The sequence below is a fragment of the Ictidomys tridecemlineatus genome, chromosome 11 (assembly GCF_052094955.1).
Source record: "Ictidomys tridecemlineatus isolate mIctTri1 chromosome 11, mIctTri1.hap1, whole genome shotgun sequence".
In the NCBI taxonomy this organism is placed as follows: domain Eukaryota; kingdom Metazoa; phylum Chordata; class Mammalia; order Rodentia; family Sciuridae; genus Ictidomys; species Ictidomys tridecemlineatus.
This window is the reverse complement of record NC_135487.1, coordinates 50063983-50082472: the sequence shown is the minus strand read 5'-3', so window position 1 is coordinate 50082472 and position 18490 is coordinate 50063983. Positions and strand designations below refer to the sequence as shown.

At 39.4% G+C, this 18490-nt stretch overlaps 1 protein-coding gene across 3 annotated transcripts in view; it reads right to left on the bottom strand.

Annotated features, from left to right (window-relative positions):
* Positions 1–1101: 1101 nt before the first annotated feature.
* Ube2u (ubiquitin conjugating enzyme E2 U) overlaps positions 1102–18490 on the bottom strand; it is a 79224-nt gene continuing 61835 nt past the window's right edge. For 2 of the 3 annotated variants that reach the window (XR_005735227.2, XM_040288781.2), the window contains exon 9: positions 1119–1206. Coding sequence is in view for 2 of the 3 variants with exons in the window: in XM_040288781.2 (XP_040144715.1) it covers positions 1204–1206 (3 nt within the window). In the remaining variant the exon portion in view is untranslated. Of the gene's footprint in view, positions 1207–18490 lie in introns of all 3 variants that reach the window. The other variant, XM_040288779.2, reaches the window with a different exon arrangement.

Genomic DNA, 18490 nt, shown 5'->3' with positions numbered 1-18490 from the left:
AGATTGTTATCCTAATTTTGTCAATGAGACATTTGTGGTTCAGAATTGTTGACTAGCTCAAGCCTATATGACAAGTAAGAGGAGCCAGGTTCCAAGTCAGTCCTTTGTCTGATTCTCAGTATTACTTGGCTTTCCATATATTATACAAAAGGGCAGGGAATTAGTGAGTTCTCTTTGAACAATGTTGTTATAGACAAACGTTTGTATCACCACCCAAGTCATGTTGAATCCCTGATTCTCAATGTGATGGCATTTGGAAGTGAGACTTTTTTCGGAGGTCATGAAGATGGAACCCTGTAATTGGATTAGTGCCTTTATTAAAAAGAAGAAGAAGAGGAGGAGGAGGAGGAGGAGGAGGAGGAGGAGGAGGAGGAGGGGACCGGGGTCCTCTATCATGGTAGTTCTTGCTGCAGCTCAAAGCCGTTGCTGGCCTTGAATCCCCCAATACAGTGGCACCTGAAGTTCCCCATGTGCTACCCATGACTTTTCACCTTTGCCCAAGTTGTCTCCTCTGCCTGGAATGTACTTTCTTCCCTTTTAACCTAACAACCTCCTGTTATTTTTAAGACCCAGCTATTCTATTTCCCACTGGGAGTTCTCCAAAGTCTATGAGAATCCATTAGATTTTCAGCTTCCCTGTTCCCATAATATTTACTTTAATTGCATTTTCCTCATTTTATTATCATTATAATTATGAGTCTCTCTCCTTTATCAAATTGTGAGTCAAACGAAGACAGGAACTAGGTCATATTTTTCCTCTGGCACCTGTCACATAGAAGGTGCTGAGTGCTGTAACAATGACTTGTTTCATTAGAAACATAATTGCCCCTGAAGAAAGGCCCAGGACAATAGATGATAGATCACTGTAGGCTCCCCTTGTATTTTAAGGGTTGCAACCGGTGGGTGGACGAGTAGAGAAGCCAGTCTCAGGTCAGCATCAGCCTGTTCACTGTGCTTCTCAACAGAGACTAGAGGATATAGTAAAATCTTCCTAGTGAGGAATAGGCAACTAAGTAGAGACAGTCTGAAATGTTGAAATAGTGAATTTTACTCATATTACAAGAGAATAATAATATTATAAAAAGTCTGGCTCACCGCTGCTTTATTCCTTGGAGCAGATGAGTTAAGGTAGATGGAGCCCAGAGATGGTCCAGGTCAGTCCTGGGGCATGATCATCACACATGTACACAAAACTGGATTTCACTACTAATGGGAAAATGAAAAAAAAAAAAAAGGGTAAGACGACAATTCTTTCTCTATATGTCTGTACTCAGCATTCTTTTAGTCTCCTAGAGGCCTATTCTACCTTTTTCTACTTCATTGAGAAGCAAGGTATCTGCTACCAGTACCAAGAACCAGGACCCCACTGGGGAATGGGGAGTCAATCGTCCCACCTGGGCCATCGCCAGGTAACCCACAAACAAGCTCTGGGGCCATGGAGGAGACCATCTTCTTTGCCTTCCCAAACTTACCATGACCAAAACTGAACTCAATTCCTTCCAGCCCTTTTTCTTTCACAGTTGCTCCAATCTTTATAACAAAAACTCTATTTTTTTAAGTTGTTCAGGTCCAAAGCCTTGGGGGCTATCCTTGATCCCCGTATTTTTCCCACAACTGTCATTCAAACCATCAGCAAAATCTGTAACCCCTGTATTAAAATCATCTGACCACTCTCCTCAGCCTCCCTGCTACATCCCTGGGCTAAACCATACCATACATCCCCGAGAGTTTTTCATCTGAGCCTCCTGATTTACCTCACCACTTCCATTCTGCAGCCTACTCACCACCCAGCAGCGCGTGGGGTCCCTCAAATTCTGTCAGATCACATTCTGCCTCGGCTCAAAACGCCCAAGAGGTTCTTATGTCACTCAGAATTTGGAAAAACCAAAGACATCACAGGGCTTTTACATGCCCTGGTCCTCCCTCCCTGGCCCTGCATTCCCCCACCTTGACTGGTTGCCCTGCTCCCCATATAGCCCTTGTCTTTGTTCTGGAAACATCAGGTAGGTTCCCACCCTGGGACCTTGGTAGCATTTGCTCTTTGAGCCAGGAAGGCTCTTCCCTTCCCTGTGCTTGGCCCATTTCCTCCCTTCATCCAGGTTTCTGCCCAGGTGTCTCTGGTAAGAGGCTTCCCCATGCATACAGCTAAATTCCAGCTCTCTCCCTGCGTTCCCTACCATGCTGTTGTATAGTTAAAATCAGCAGATAATCAAACTATGATTTCACAGATCGCATGGTATATTGCCAAATGAAGGGGTGCTTTTTCTTTCTTTCTTTCTTTTGCTCTCAATGCTTAAAGAGGGGGAGAATAACAGGAATAAATCTCACGGGGAATGCCCTTGATAGATGAGTGAGTTCTAGTTTTGTTAGAATCTGATTATTGCAGTCTGGTTGCTCAGTTAGGATGCAAGAAAGTCTGTGGAAAGGAAAGTCTAGCTGAAGGAGGAGGGGTATCTTTACATGGCAGGTTCCCTGGAGAGGTGACTTGACTAATATCAAAGAGCTATAGTGGCACTTAAGATCACTTGGCATGGGAGGGGGTGCTGGCGTCAGTGGTCAAGGCCTCAACATTCCAGGGCTAATGGAGTGTGGCCCTGCTGCAGTGGAACCAAGTCTCAGAAAGGATGACCAAAAATTGAAAAACTTCATAACACATCTTTACCCAGTTGTATTTTTAGTTTGTAACACCTGGGAAATATACATGCAATATGTTACATACATGATATGTATTTGTTATTGTATAGATTACCTCCAAAAAAAGAGGATTGCTTGTGTAGACAGAGACTTTATGCTTTACACTGAGTATCTCCAGGATCTAAAATGGTGCCTGGCACATGGTAGGCACTCAGTAAGTACATGTGGAATGAATGCATGAATGAGCACTGTACTCAGCCCACAGGAAAAATCATGAAAAGATTAATAATATTTATTGATGGTGAAGATATAGAGAAATAGCATCATACTCCTTTCAAGGATAATTTTTTTAAGAGGGCTATTTGACATGTGGAAACATCATCAAAATAAAAAATTAACAGCTACTCAATTTCTATTTTTTCTGTAACAGTACTGGTCCACAAAGACATATGGCCAATTATAGTTAGAGAAGAATTAAAAAAAAATACATCAGAACAACTTTAATGTCCATAATTAGAAGATTGGTTAAATAGATTCAGGCACGTTCCAATAGAGCCTTGGGGCTGGGTTTATAGCTCAGTGGTAGAGCGTTTGCCTAGCACATGTGAGACACTGGGTTTGATTCTTAACACCACATAAAAATAAACAAATAAAAATAGGACTAGGAGGGTCCTTCTCGATTTTTAAAAGAAAACATTATATAAGTATTACATGCATACGTTTGTATATTCTAGATGGTACCTAGTAGGATGTCATTGGACTTCAATGTCGATTATCTCTAAGTGGGAGTGATAAGGGGACTGCACTTCTGAGCTTTTCCATTATAAACTACTTAAATTTTATTTTAAAATGCCATATTTTTCTTCAGTAAGCCTAAAAACCAATAGACATGAAGACTTGATTTGAATGTTGGCTTTTACCACTTGTTAGCTATGTGACCATTAGCAATTTACTCTCTAGAGATCAAATCCATTGCTTGACAAGGAGGCAGGCAGCATCAGACACCCACCCGTCTGTACAATGGGGAACCCTCTTGGGTGCTGAACCACAATAAAGAGCAGAAGATAACCAAATAGATGGGATCCTAGAGAGGAGGCTCGAATAATGCTGTTTCATTCAGGTCACTTAATATTGATGCTGATAGACTCTATAAAGCTTCTTCCCCTTTACATCCAGGAGGTAAGCCAGACATCTTTAAGATTACAGCAGTTAATTTTTATCCATCCAAGCTTCCCAATCAATGCTTTCACTTGAGAGGTATTTATGTTTAGGATGCTGAAAAGCTTTCCCCACAGTCAAATCCCTGGAGCATTCTGATACCACTTTCCAGAGTTAAGTGCTGAGACCTTGGACCCTTGAGTGAGAGACAGTAAATAATAACAACTGCAGCAGTTGGCAAATATGAAGCTCTATGCAAAGCTGTGGAGAGAATGTTCTCGTGTGCAGAGTCAGGCAGCAAAGCAGATGCTTCCCAGCTTTTGATGGAAGCAACTCGAAGTGAAACCAGCAGCTACCATTTGTACCCTTTGGGGGAATTTTGTGCATCTGTTGTCATTTCTTGTTAGAAAACTTCTTTTCCTTTCAGTCTGTCCCTCTGTTTCCCCCTTACTCGCCAACCTCACCGTGCTAAAGCCCTGTCTGTTTTACCCTCCCAAACACTGTTGTTAACTGAACGCTCCCTCTCAAGGCCTTCACTGGGGTCCAATTTCCATCTAATCCAGGAGATTCGACTTTCCTCAGCCCTGGTTTCAACAGGTCCATTTCTGCTGAATGTTTCCTCGTAGAGGCAGAATTAGGTCTAACTTTGTTAATTCGGTTCTCAAAGCTTCTTCTGTAATCTGATTTTCTCATTTTGCCACAAGAGAAAGAGCAGATTACATGGTATTAAGAGACCTGGGTTCCAATTTAAACCATGATCAGCTTGTTTGGATTTCTTAACCTCTTTTAGTTTCAATTTTCTCCTTTGTAAATCGGGATTAGTCATAAAGCCTGTCTCTCAAAGTTATTGTGAGGATGAAATGAGTCAGTGCTGTGAAAGCATTCTAAGTAGTAGGCTCTGTAAAATACAATAATAATACTAGCACTTATGTAGGACTCATATGGATGTAAACCTCACAGCAACCTAGGGGGCTATTACCCTTTCCAATTTGCAATAAGATAACTGAGATACACCTGGGCTGATGAATGCATCTTATGCACAGAGCCAAATAGTGGCAGAACTGGCAACCAACTGAAGGCCCCAGAATCCAGTTTGACCAATTTGCAGCACAACAGTTGGCCATGATTATGGCCTGAACCTAACTAAAAGGCAGTCATTCCATGCCCATTCTCTGTTTTCTGTATTTCAGAACATGACCTTTTCTTCCTTCTTTTCCACAGAGCTAAATTCTTCACAGATCACTTCAGCTCCTACCTTTCTCCCAAAGTGTCCCTTGACCACAGTCTCTACAAAAACCTCCTCTCTCATCATCAGCTTTGACCTCACCCTGGAGTGCACCTACCATATGTCGTGTTTCCTGTAGGCTACCAGCCAGGTGAATTCGATTCCTCTCTTTCTCCAGTATCCAGCATGATGGAAGGAGCTCAGTGATATTTCTTGCATAAATGAGCATTACCTAATCAACGATTCTTCCAACTTATTTAAAAGAATTGCTTGGTTTGATTGTTAAAATTCTTGGAAATTAAAACCACAGTGAGATATCACCTCACACCTGTTAGTATAATTATGGAAATTATGGAAAACAGGAACGGTGAGTGTTGCTAAGGATGTAGAGGAAAAGGAACCCTTTCTTGTGCACTGTTGGAGGGTATGTAAATTAGTACCGCCACTCTAGAAAACAGAATGGAGGTTTCTCAAGAGAAAAAAATAGAACAACCATATTATCTACAATCCCACTTCTGGGTGTGTATCCAAGGATGTGAAATCACATGTCAAAGATACATCTGTACTCTGATGTTCATTGCAGCACTATTTACAACATCCAAGATGTGGTATCAACCTAAGTCTTCATCAGCTAATGAATGGATAAAGACTGTGCAGTGGGCGGGGAATGTGGCTCAAGCAGTAGCGTGCTTGCCTGGCATGCGTGCGGCCAGGGTTCCATCCTCAGCACCACATACAAACAAAGATGTTGTGTCTGCCGAAAACTAAAAAAACAAATAAATATTAAAATTCTCTCTCTCTTTAAAAAAAAAAGACTGTGTAGTGTACATACACAATGGAATTCTATTCTGCCTTAAAAAAGAAAGAAATCCCATCGCTTGTGACATTATGGATGAAACTGGAGAACATTAAGCTAAGTAAAATAACCTGTGTCTAGAAAGACAAATACTATATTATCTCATTTATATGTGGAATTTTTAAAAAGTTGACTTTTTAGGAAGATGCTGATCAAAAGATAAAAAATTTCAATTAGGGGTAATAAGTTTGAGAGACACATTGTACATCATGGTGATTAAAATTAAAAATAGTACATTTTATACTTGAATTTTGTTGTGTGAGAAGATTTTAAATGTGCTCACTGAAGAGTAATAAGTATGTGAGGTGATTCCTATGTTAAATAGCTTGATTTAGACATCAAGTATAAATACATCAATATACCATCTTATACCATATAAATATATAGATGATTTTTTTTTTTGGTGGTGGTGCCAGGGATTGAACCCAGAGCCTTACACATGCAAAGCAAGCACTCTACCAGCTGAGCTACATCCCCAGCCTTCAAAATATAGGTGATTTTTATTTGTCTACTAAAATAAATAAATGAAAATATTAATTTTACACCCTATGCCAGACATGTTGAATCAGGAACTCTGCAGGTGGGTGGAGCTGTGGGATCTATAGTTTAATAAGCTTCTCAGGTGATTCTTATGATCAGATAAGGCTGGGAAGTACTGGTGCGATTCCATAGCAGGTACCCATGGGAATGCATCTGAATCTGGCAACCTGTGCACACCAGGCAAGCCCATTTTCATCTCCACCTCCCTCAGAAATTCTGATTCATGAATTCTAAGGTATGCTTTTAGAAGATTCCTAAATAGTTCTCATAGTTCCCTTTCCCAACCCTGCTGCAGCTTAAACATCCATTTCTAATCCCTTCGTGTCTATGCACTGTGACTCCCCAAACTTCCTTACTCCCCAAAGAGTCTGAAATATGGTTAGTAAGCACCATGTTTTATAATTTTGAATTTAGCACAATGCCAAGGACATAGTGGTATTCAGTATGATGTCATTCAGTTACATTAAAAACTCTATTCTCTTATCCATATTCATTTCCCATTGATCTAACTTTTGGTCTTGTTACATATTTAAGCATACTCTTTTGGTATAATTATTTTGGCTTGTGTTTTTTTTTTTTCCCCTCATGCTTAGCTCTCTCACCACACTGGAATCCATAGTCAGTGACTTCAAAATGCACTCTGACTGGAGACTTATAGCATTTCCTTCTATATACTCTTACTTATTTAGAGCACTAACGCATGCCCTGAGTGTCAATAAACCTCTGCACTTACGCTTGATAATGATATACACCCAACGAGATCAGTTCTATTGCAAATGAGCCATGGATATCCCTTTGATAGAGCTGATTGTGTACATGAGGACTGCTTTTGCAGAAAACATTTCTCCACCAGATCTATGCAAGTGCCTAGGATTCCTGATATGATGGCTATACATGTTCTTCCCTCCAGAACGGTGCAAACATAACTGGGTCATATCAACACCTGTAAACACATGCTAGTTAGCTCATAAGAATAGAAAATGGGTCTAGACAGTTTTGATAGATGGGAGAAGAGACGTCACGGCCTATCTGGCACTTAGGCAGGGACCTTATTAAGGAACTCTAAATACATGCATTCACAATCCAAGGTGGAGTAGAAAAAGACAGAGATATTTGATCAAGCTGGGAAAGGAGACTGAAAATATATCTCATCATGCTGCCCTTTTTCTGAGAATATAGGAATGAAATCAGACACTGCCTGAACATACAATTCCTATAACTTCCAATTTCGAATTCTCCTTTAAACAATAACCTTAACACATTGATCCTTATTGTTACTCATTTGATTTTTTCCCATTCATTGTTACTCATTTGGTTTTTCTCTCATTCATTCTCTCAGACGCCTTTTTATTTCTCTTTCTGTCTCTAGGATCCATTAAACCTGCGATTTTCCCTCAGGATTTTCTTGATTTTTATTCCACCAACTCCCCTTGAATGTGAAATGTGCTGGTATTAAGAAGGAAAAGGTAAGGAAAAAAGTCTTAAAGTTGGGATTCATTATTTGCCTATTCTACTATTTATTTGAGTGTGTGAGCGTGTGCGTGTGTGTAAGTGTGCACTTGTGTGTGTGTGTGTGTGTGTGTGTGTGTGTGTGTGTGTGTGTGTGTAAGACAGAAGAGAGACATTGAGAAAGGCAGCTGGAGACAGAGGTTAATTGATTCCTTAAAGAGAATTAAGAGTTCACTGTATTATGTAATTATATAATATGAGGCTTGGATTTACTTCTTTTCTTTCACTTTTTTTTTCTTTTTCTTTTCCTCCCCATTTTCTTTAAGTTTTTTGGAATGGAAATAAAAGCTAAACAATCTGCCATTGTATGCAATTGGCCAAGCTGGCTGCCAGGTTGAGTTCTAATGTGATCAAAAATGGTTGAGTTACAAAGCCACTGAAAAAACCGGTTTTCTTCAGGAAATAGAAATTTATTAAAATCAGGCCTCCCCAGTGCCTGGTTGTCAGGTTGGCAGCCTGCCAGGTCAGCCAGGCTGGCAGAGGAGGAAAGGGCAGATGCAATCTCCCAGCAACTTCTCAAGCCGAGCAGTGGGGGGTGGGGGGTTCAGCACAGGGCCTTTGGAGGAGCAGCTGTCACACAAAGAAAACAATCTCCATGTGACTCCACCAGGAACACTGGCATTGCGGCTGCCTACTCCCTGCCATGCCTAGGTTTTCTGGGGGAGTGCCATTGTGAGTTCTGGCCATTGTTAGCTCCCAAAGTATACTTAAGTTTATTTCTGATCCTTTGTCAGATTTTTTTTCCCCCAGCAAAATAAAATCTAAATATCTATATAGAGTCTTGGGTTCTAATCTCAGCAGAGATTCATAACTTATCTGAGCTTTTGTTACCTTACCTCTACCATGGGAATAATATCTACTCCAATGAATTGTGAACTTGGATGAAGTAACAAGAGAGAGTGATGAGTATTGCCATTTTTATCTCCTCTCATCCAGCTTGGGACACTCAGGGTCCCTGGTCACCTCTAGCCACTGTTTCAGTTCTGGGCGGGAAGCCCTGGCCTGGCTTCCAGGGTTTCCTCTGACCCTTGATAATAGCCAACACAGGATCTACTTGGAAAGTGCTTGCTCTAAGTACTTAGAAATGGTAATTCAGCTAATCCTAGAGAAAGACCTGGGGTTGTTGGTGCTCTTATCTTGACCTCAGATTAGAAACAAGGGCACAGAGGGATCAGTGTTGGGTGGTGCTCACCTGTGGGTCCAGGCAGTTTGGCTGCAGAGCTGTGTGGCTGAGTAATGCTTTACAATCTGAAGGAAGGAAGTTTTTACAATGTACTTTTCAGAACATTAATATCTAAAGCAGTGCTGGGAATTTGAGAGACAGATACCAGGAGCTATAAGGGACAGGGAGAAGCAGCTCAGATTGCTGTTTGGGGGCAGAGAAGCACATCTTAAGATCTGCCTCTCATTGAGGTGAAGAGCCTTTTCACCCCAAATGTAGGCAAAAGTCAAGGGGTCAAAACCTACTACATTCCTCAGACCCCTACTTTTCCAACTTCCTGCCTAGCTTCACTCCTCTTGAGTTTTCTTTTTCTTAAATTAATTTTATTTCCTAGTAGTAAATGGACACAATACCTTTATTTTACTTATTTTTTTTGTGGTGCTGAGGATCAAACCCAGTGCCTTACAGCATGCTAGGCAAGCGCTCTACCACTGAGCCACAACCCCAGCCCCTCCTTTTGGTTTTCTAAACAGCCTTCAGGTTTAATTCTCTTGCTTGCTCTTTATTCCACCTCCAGATGCAATAATTTTAGACATCATTTATTAAATGTGAAACTATGTGAAGCACATTAAATAATTTTATTATTTAACACTAACCACAACTCCATGAATAACATACTATCATTTTCTGTACTTATGATAAGGGAGGTGAAACAGATTAATTAATTTGCCCAGCATCACCTCACCACCAATGCATGGTAGAGCACAGGTTTGGCTTGTATCTGGTTGAATCAAGAAACCAGCTTTATCCATTTGAGATCAGATTAAATGGATACTAAATTTGACCCTGAAAGGGGAAGTAAAAAAAAAAGTTCAATTGCCCAAGGGATCTCAAATAGCTTAGCAACATCTCAAAATTTCTTAATCCCCTATTTTAGTAATGGCCCCATTATCCCTCATACCAACCAGAAACTTGGACTTCCTTCTCCTCAAGTCTGGTTCATTAACAAGTCTTGTCAATTTAGCCTCCTGCATAACCCCAGATTCCATCTACTTTATGTCTTCTCCACCTACTATTGGCAGGTGCCCATTACTTCTTACCTGATCTCTAGTCTCCTGCATGACCTGGCTGGCCCCTGCTTCTTTCTTTCCTCGTTTTTCTCACCTCTTACCCATCAACTCTGCAATCCAGTTGTACTGAGCTGCTTTCAGGCTTTCCCAGGTGCTGTGTCCTATCACTTGTCTCATCAGGTCACTAGGCAAGCTTTCTCTTGGCCCATGTACTCTTCTCCAATTTTTCTCTCTGCTGGGCTAACTCCACTTTTTCTTCAGGGTTCAGCTTGGTTGTTACTTTTCCTGAGCCCTCAAGTCTGGAATAGGGTGCTCCCTAACCTCATGATACCTAAACCAGCTTGAATTTCATTCATCACACCACTTCTATTCATTCCTCTACACTCCCTTGAAATTATAAACTCAATAAGGATACAGTTTATTATTATCTCTTAACAAATCTTTGTTGAATGTGTGTGTGTGTGTGTGCGTGTGTGTGTGCAAATAAACAAGAGAATGAGCCAATGGTCTCATGTTCTCCATTGGCTCCCAACTGAATGCAACACCATCTTTCTCCCAGTCCAAAGTGGCTGACTGTGGTGGGCAAGGGGAAAAGACCTAGCTTTCTCCCTCTCTCCCTTCATCCCTCCTCACCCCACTCTCTTTCATTCTTTCTCTTTCCTTTTCTTTCCCAGAGATTGAACCCATGGGGGCTTAACCACTGAGCGCTGGGATTATAGGCATGCACCACTGCACCCAGCGGACATTTATTCTTGAAGAAAAAAATGGAGAGACTGCTCTTCTCTCTGTCCTTTGCTACAGTTGCCCTGCCTTGTCATTCATATACACATTATTCAAACACCAAAAATGTGAGGCCAATTCCTACCTCCATCTCAGTCTCATTCCACTGCCAACCAGCGCTGGGACTGGTGCTCTCTGCATTAGGAAGGCAATATCCACTCTACTACACTTTATTAAATAATAACACCAGAAAAAAATTAAATAAGCAACAAGAAAGAACAGAGATACCTATGCACATGCTGAGGACACCAAAATGATTTTGTCTCCACCAGGGACACATCATCCTGTGCTTTCTCTGTCAGCTGTCCTCATGGCTGCATTACAGAGGGAATTGGAACCAATGAATACATATTGAGCAACTAGTATATGTCAGATGCTATTCAGGCCACAAGGGATGCAGCAGTGAGGAAAACAAACAAAATCCCCCTTTTATATAATTTTATTTTATTTTTATATTTCAATCTCTTCATTTTAATTTTTTTTTAATGGAGCATCTTCATTCATTAAACAAACTCCTCTCAAGTTCAAGAGTCAAATAGACCACAACACAATAATTTTGGGTGACTTTAACATACCTCTTTCACCATTGGATAGATCTTCCAAACAAAAGCTGAACAAAGAAACTATAGAACTCAATAACACAATCAATAACTTAGACTTAACTGACATATATAGAATATTTCATCCTTCAAAAAATCCCCTTTTTAATGGAACATAAATTCTAGAGGTAGGAGAAATGAAGGCAAATCTCATAATCTGGTTATTCTGATTGATTTTTAAAGATCAAGTTATTCATGATATGGTATGGAAGTGCCTTGCTTTTTGCCAGATAAACTAAGAACCTGCTTTTGGCATAAAAACTTGACATGAGTTGCTTTCACTTATGTAGGACAGGCGTATTCTTTCATACTTCACATGGAATAGTGGAATCATCTATCTCTGAAGTACCCCTATTGCATAGGACAATGTCTGGCACATGAATGAAGAAATGAAGACTTTTTTCCCTAGTAGTAGAGAAAGGTTTATAACGATTTATTGACCTTCTTTGCAGTAGATCACAAAAACAAACCCAATTCTTCACTCTTCCCTACATATAGCTGTTTGTAATATAACCCTGCAGCCCCTCCCATTAAGAGATGGAGTCACTTTGCCCTCCCCTCAAGTCTGATCTGGACTTGTGACCATTTTGGCTCATAGAATTTAGCAGAAGTAATGAAGTATCCGTTCTGAACTCAGGCCTCAACAGAGCTTGAACACCCTCCCCTCTCTGTCCTTTGCTACAGTTGCCCTGCCTTGTCATTCATATACACATTATTCAAACACCAAAAATGTGAGGCCTCTCTAACCCCTTGCTTTCTCTGTCTCTGGAAATCTGTCCCAGTTGCCTTATGACCAAGTCCTGCACTAGTCTGTTGAAGGATGGAAGACCAAAAAGAACTAACATAAGCCCCCCAGTTGAGGAGCCTAGACTAGACTGACTACAGCTAACCTGAATGCTGAGTGCAGATGCACGACAAGCCCCACTCTCACCCGAATTGAGAAGCTGAGCCCACCCAAAGTGCTGAAAATGAAAAATTATGAGCTGAATAAATGATTGCTGTTTGAGCCACAAAGCTTAAGGGTAGTTTTTTACACAGCAAATATGATATGCTTTTGTGATCAACAAATTTACTACCATACTTTTGTAAGACATTAGGATGGATATAATGGGAATTCATCGGTATCCAAAACTAGAGAACCTCAGTGTATGAGTTAAGGTTCTGCAGAAGAACAGAGAACCAATCAAATGTGCATATAATTATAAGACAGGATTTATTAGATTGGCTTACATAAACAGAGGTTGGATAGTCCCATAATGGCCATTGCAGGCTGCAGAGCCAGGAGAACTAGTAGCCAGTTAGTCCAAGAAGCTAGAAGCCTCAGAACAAGAGGGAACACGCCCACTTCTCCCTTTCTTTCTATCTTGAACACAGAAATGAAGTCTGGAGTTTTTGTAGCCAATCAGTAAAACAAAAGGCAGGGAGATAAGTGCCAGCACAAAAATGATAGAATAAAAAAAAAAAAAAAAAAGCCTTGGTCTATGATGGCTTCATTGCACAACTCGCTGGACCAATGCCAGCAACTGGCCACCTTGGGGCTCCCTATTTTTAAGGTAAAGGAATCCCTACTTCTTTAATCCTCTGCTAGGTCTTCTGCTATTTGCATTTGAATGTGGAAAAAAAGTTCTAGCAGTCCCACAATATGAAGACTCAAAGTTATTTAAACATTCATGAACATTAAAATAAGATTATCTTATTAATAGCCTTCACGGGAGACATTGAGGTTAATTTTAAACATGTTCTAATTTGATTGCTATACATATACTTAACCAGAACGATATCTCAGGTAGCTTCACATCAAAATAGATCAACTTGCGAACACATCTAGGATTTATGTGTTTCTTCTCTGCAGAAAACACTTTCTCTATCAATAAAGCATTGCTAATATGAGCTAGTTGTTGAGACATGAAAAAAACCCTCAGGAGATCAGATTGGATGTTGTAATTGTATTTGTGGAACCAGAATTCAACTTGTAGATTTAATTATCCTTGGTCGTTAGGGTGATCACTTTTCATTTGAATTCCAGTCTGGCCTCCAGAACTTCAAAGTTGAGATGAAGAGTCAAGGAAAGGGTTTGGACATTGAGGTCAACAACAACAACAACAACAAAGAGTTGGCATTGGTTAGTACAGATAATAGAAGGATAGGGAACTCTTAAAATTAGCCTTCAGATCCAATAAGAGACATTATGCAGCAAATGAGTGCCAGCTGTTGTCCATCTTTTTATGATAAAAACCCCAAATTAAGCTGGCTTAGGCTTTTGCATTTGAGAATCAGATTGGCCAAAAAGAACTCCCTCCTAGAAGAGTGGTTAAATACTGGAATTGGATATATAGATAAGGCTGGGAATCTCATTCCCTAGAGAGAGTAGCTTACGCTTTACTCTGGGTCAAAAAAAAGAAGAAGGAGATGAGGGGAAGAGGAGGGGGAAGAGGGCTGGGGGTGGAGAAAGAAAGAAAAGGAGGTGAAAAATAAAAGAAATTAAAAGAGAAAAGAAAAAAAAGTAAATCTAGTCTCTTTATATTCTTAGTTAACTGCCAAATCATCAAAGATGCAGATTCTCCCATGACACCCCACCCAATTCAACATTGCTGGAACTTTGCTCTTTAGGGACATCTGTGGCCTATAAATGAGAGGGAGGCAAGGTGCCCTAGGTAGAGCCAAGATTCTAGGGCACTTCCTTCCTCTCTCCCTCAAGGAGGAGGTGAAGCAGCCCTCAGTGGAAGCACTGGTGTCTGGTAGTCATTAGGTGAATGACCAGGTTCTTTCTCCTCTGCAGGAGAGCGTTCCTGTGTGGTCCTGCCTGCAGGCAGTGGGAAGGGCTGGCTGGCTGACTTCCCCAGGTGGGTCTATGATCCTATCAATGGGCATAATTTGTAAGCTCTGGGTTATTTTCCTCTTAGGAAACCTTTCCCTGCACCAAGTAAGGACAGAAAGCAACGTAGCCTCACTCTTATAAATGCTCTGATACCAGCCTTTAAAAGCATCAGGAGATGTGGTTCCTGGCTTCTAGGGACTGTAGTGCCCCACGACTTAAGCACATAAAATAGCAGCTAACTGGCGCCATCTGGAGGAAAAGAGGAATCTAAACAATAAAGTGAATTTTTAAAAACGTTGGTAAGGCTAACATTATAATGAAATCAATCCAAACATTTTAGGAAACGTTTCAAAATGAAATTTCCTGCCTGTTTCCCTTCCTCTTTTCTCTGAAACCATGTGGACATGCATAAAGCAAATGGAGACTCTCGTCCTCAGAGGCCTCAGCTTTAGATCCAACGTCATGTCTAAATGAGGCAATGTAGTCAATCACCAAGCTTCTATACACTAGTGACCCTCCCATTATTCAATAGCATCTCTTGTGACACCATGTAATTATATTTGAAGTTAATCTTGGGATTTCATGGTCTCAAAATGTCATCCACTGATAATCTCCTTCAGAACCAGCTGGGGTAACAACCATACTGCAGATTGGTGGACTTCTATTCAAGCTTCCTAACCCTGATTTTTTTTCATACTGTATTGGAGCAATCATCAATAATTGTAGAAGGAAGTGAACCTTGTTGTTTTTTTAATTTATCAAACAATATATAGTGCTTACCATGGGCCAGACACTATTCTTAGCACCTTATAAATATTCATGTATTGATGCATTTATTAAGTCTTCTTAATAACAATAGGAATCCAGGCGACATAGTTATCTATTCTTGGTTTGATGTGGAATTCGGTGTGAAGGAAGGTTGAAGAACAGCTCCATGCTGCATAGCTAGCAAGCATGTGGCATATCCCCACAGTCTGGCTCCAGAATCTGTGCTCCCTAACCAATACCCCATGCTGCTGCCCCTAGGGTAAATACAAGAAACATTCTCAGCTGGAATTTTTGGAACATTTCTATTTTAGTCTTCATGTATTTTTAGTACATTTTTCTATTTTCACCTGAAAATAGGAAATGTAACTGTATCCTAGTAATTTTTTAAAATTCTATGATATGCTAGGAAGTATTCTCTTTCAACATGCAATTACCTTAGAAATCAAAGGCAGATCTCTGGAAAATCTCCAATATTTGGCAATAAATAAAATGCTTCTAAATAATATATGGATCAGAGATGAATTAAAAGGAAGACACAAATATTTTTAATTGAATGAAAAATAAAAATTTGGGGGGAAACTGCCAAAGCAGTACCAGAGAGAAATTTAGACAGGTTGAGCAGTCTTTATCCAAAATGCTTGGGAATAGAAGTGTTCCAGATTTGGGAGTTTTTCTGGTTCTGGAATATTTGAATGGACTTTACTAGCTGAGCATACCCATTTAGAAAATCCAAAATCCAAACATGGTTTCTCCCTGTAATCCCATCAGCTCGGGAGGCTGAGGCAGGAGAATCATAAATTCAAACCAATCTCAGCAACCTAACAAGGCCCTAGCCAACTCAGCAAGAACCTGTCTCCAAATAAAATATAAAAAAGGGTTGGGGATGTGGCTGGGTGGTTAAGATCACTGGGTTCAGTCCTCAGTACAAAAAAAGGAAAAGAAAATCTAAAATTTAGACTGCTCTGAAATCCCAAACTTTTTGAATATCACATTTGGATTTCTGATTTCTGGATTAAAGGTGATCACAGCCTGTAGTATTAAATCCTTATATTAGAAAATGAGAAAGATCTTAATCAATGATACCTCTTTCCAACTTAAGAAATGGGGGAGGAGTGTATAAATAGACCAAAGTAAGCAGAAGAAAGGAAATAATAAAGATTAGAGTGGAAATCAATAAAATAGAAGGCAACAGAGAAAATAAAAATAAAAATAAAAACTAGTTATTTGAGCAGATTAATACAATTGATACCCCAAAACCAAAGCCTGAATGTTTTCCCTGGTATGTGTATGCTAATTCACAATGGTGGGGGGCCTAGGGAAGAGTAGAGGTAATTTGGCATAGGCAGAGGGGAGTGAAGGGAGAGTATGGGGGAGGGAGGATCGTGGAATCCATCGAACATTATTACTCTATGTGCATATATGACTACACGACCAATGTGACTCAACATCATGTACAACCAGAAGAATGACAAGTTATATTCCATTTATGTATGATGTGTCAAAATGCATCAAATTAACAGCATATAAAAAATAAATCTATGTAATCCACCTTATTAATAAACTATCATGTATAACTAATTAGAACAAATAAAATATACAATTGATAAACCTCAAGTCAGAATGAGAGGTAAGAGACAGAAGACACAAGTGGCATCAACTCAGATTTTGCAGATCCTTTTATTATTATCCATTACAAAGAAAGTGAGGAAATATTATAAACAACTTTGTACCAAAACTTTGATCACTAAGATTAAATGGACAAATTACTTGAAAGATGAAAATACCAAAAGTCATTCAAAAAGAAACAGATCATCTAAATAGCCATAAAACCATTTTAAAAATTGAAGTTGTAATTAAATGCCATCCCAAAAGGAAGCTCCAGCCCCACATGGCCACATTGATGGATTTCACTGAATATGTAAGGGAGAAATAAAACCAATTCTATGAAAACTCTTCCAGAAATTCAGGAAGAGGGAATTCTTCCTAATTCATTATGTGAGTCCAGAATTACTCTGACTTTAAGCCTGGATGACATTTCAAGAAGAGAAGACTGTAGCCTATTTCCCTCATAAATACAGATGTAAAAACTCTAAAGAAAATATTAACAAAACAAATAACAGCATATAAAAATAAATCTATGTAATCCACCTTGTTAATAAACAGAAAAACATTATATTCTCATCTCAATAGACAGAGAAAGCATTTAACCAAATCTAGTTTTTATTTCTGATTAAAACTCCCAGAGAACTAGGGAAAGTAGGAAATTTCCTCAATTGGTTGAAGGGCAAATCTAAGATTAATATTATATTTAATTATAAAAGACCAAATGTTTTTCTAAACTCAGGAATAAGATAAAGGTGTTTACTCACATTGATTCTTTTTTTTACTCACATCAATTCTTTTCAATTTATATATATATATATTTTTTTTCAATTTATGATGTGTTCTAGCCAATTCTAGACATCAAGAAACAATAAATAAATAAATTCAGATTGAAAAGTGGGAAATAAAACTATCTTTGTTTAAAGACAGCATGATAGGGGCTGGGGATGTGGCTCAAGCGGTAGCGCGCTCGCCTAGCATGCGTGCGGCCCGGGTTCGATCCTCAGCAGCACCACATACCAACAAAGATGTTGTGTCCGCCGAGAACTAAGAAAAAATAAATAAATGTTAAAATTCTCTCTCTCTCTGTCCCCCTCTCTCTCTCACTCTCTCTTTAAAAAAAAAAAAAAATAAATAAAGACAGCATGATTGCCTATGTAGAAAATCTGATGAAGTCTACAAAATAGATATTAGAACTAATAGTTGAGATGGGCAATGTTTCGAGGTACAAGAGTAATATGCTGACACCATTTGCATTTCTATATTTTAAATAACACTAATTTTAAATAACACTAGAACACAATAAAAATATGCAGAAGAAAATTTAACAAAAGATATATAACAAGGGACAGCTGAAAAATACATAGCACTGCTAAGAGATGTTCTAGGTGACCCTCACCATCACCACCCAGAGTGGAGAGTTCCAGTGTGGGAAGACCCAATACACAAATTAAGATGTCATTCCTCCATGGATTGACCCATAGATTCAGTGCAGTTCCAACCCAATCCCTACATTATTTTATGTATTGATTCTAAAATTCCGATGGAAATATTAAAGTCCTAGACTGGCCAAAACAACTTTGAAAAAGAAGAATAAAGTTAGAGGGCTAAAAGCAATCCTTAGCAAGAAAAGTGATGCAGGAGGCATCACAATACCAGACCTTAAATTATACTACAGAGCTATAATAACAAAAATGTCATGCCAATAGCACAAGTAGGCATGAAGATCAATGGAACAGAATAGAAAACAGAATCAAACCAACATAAAT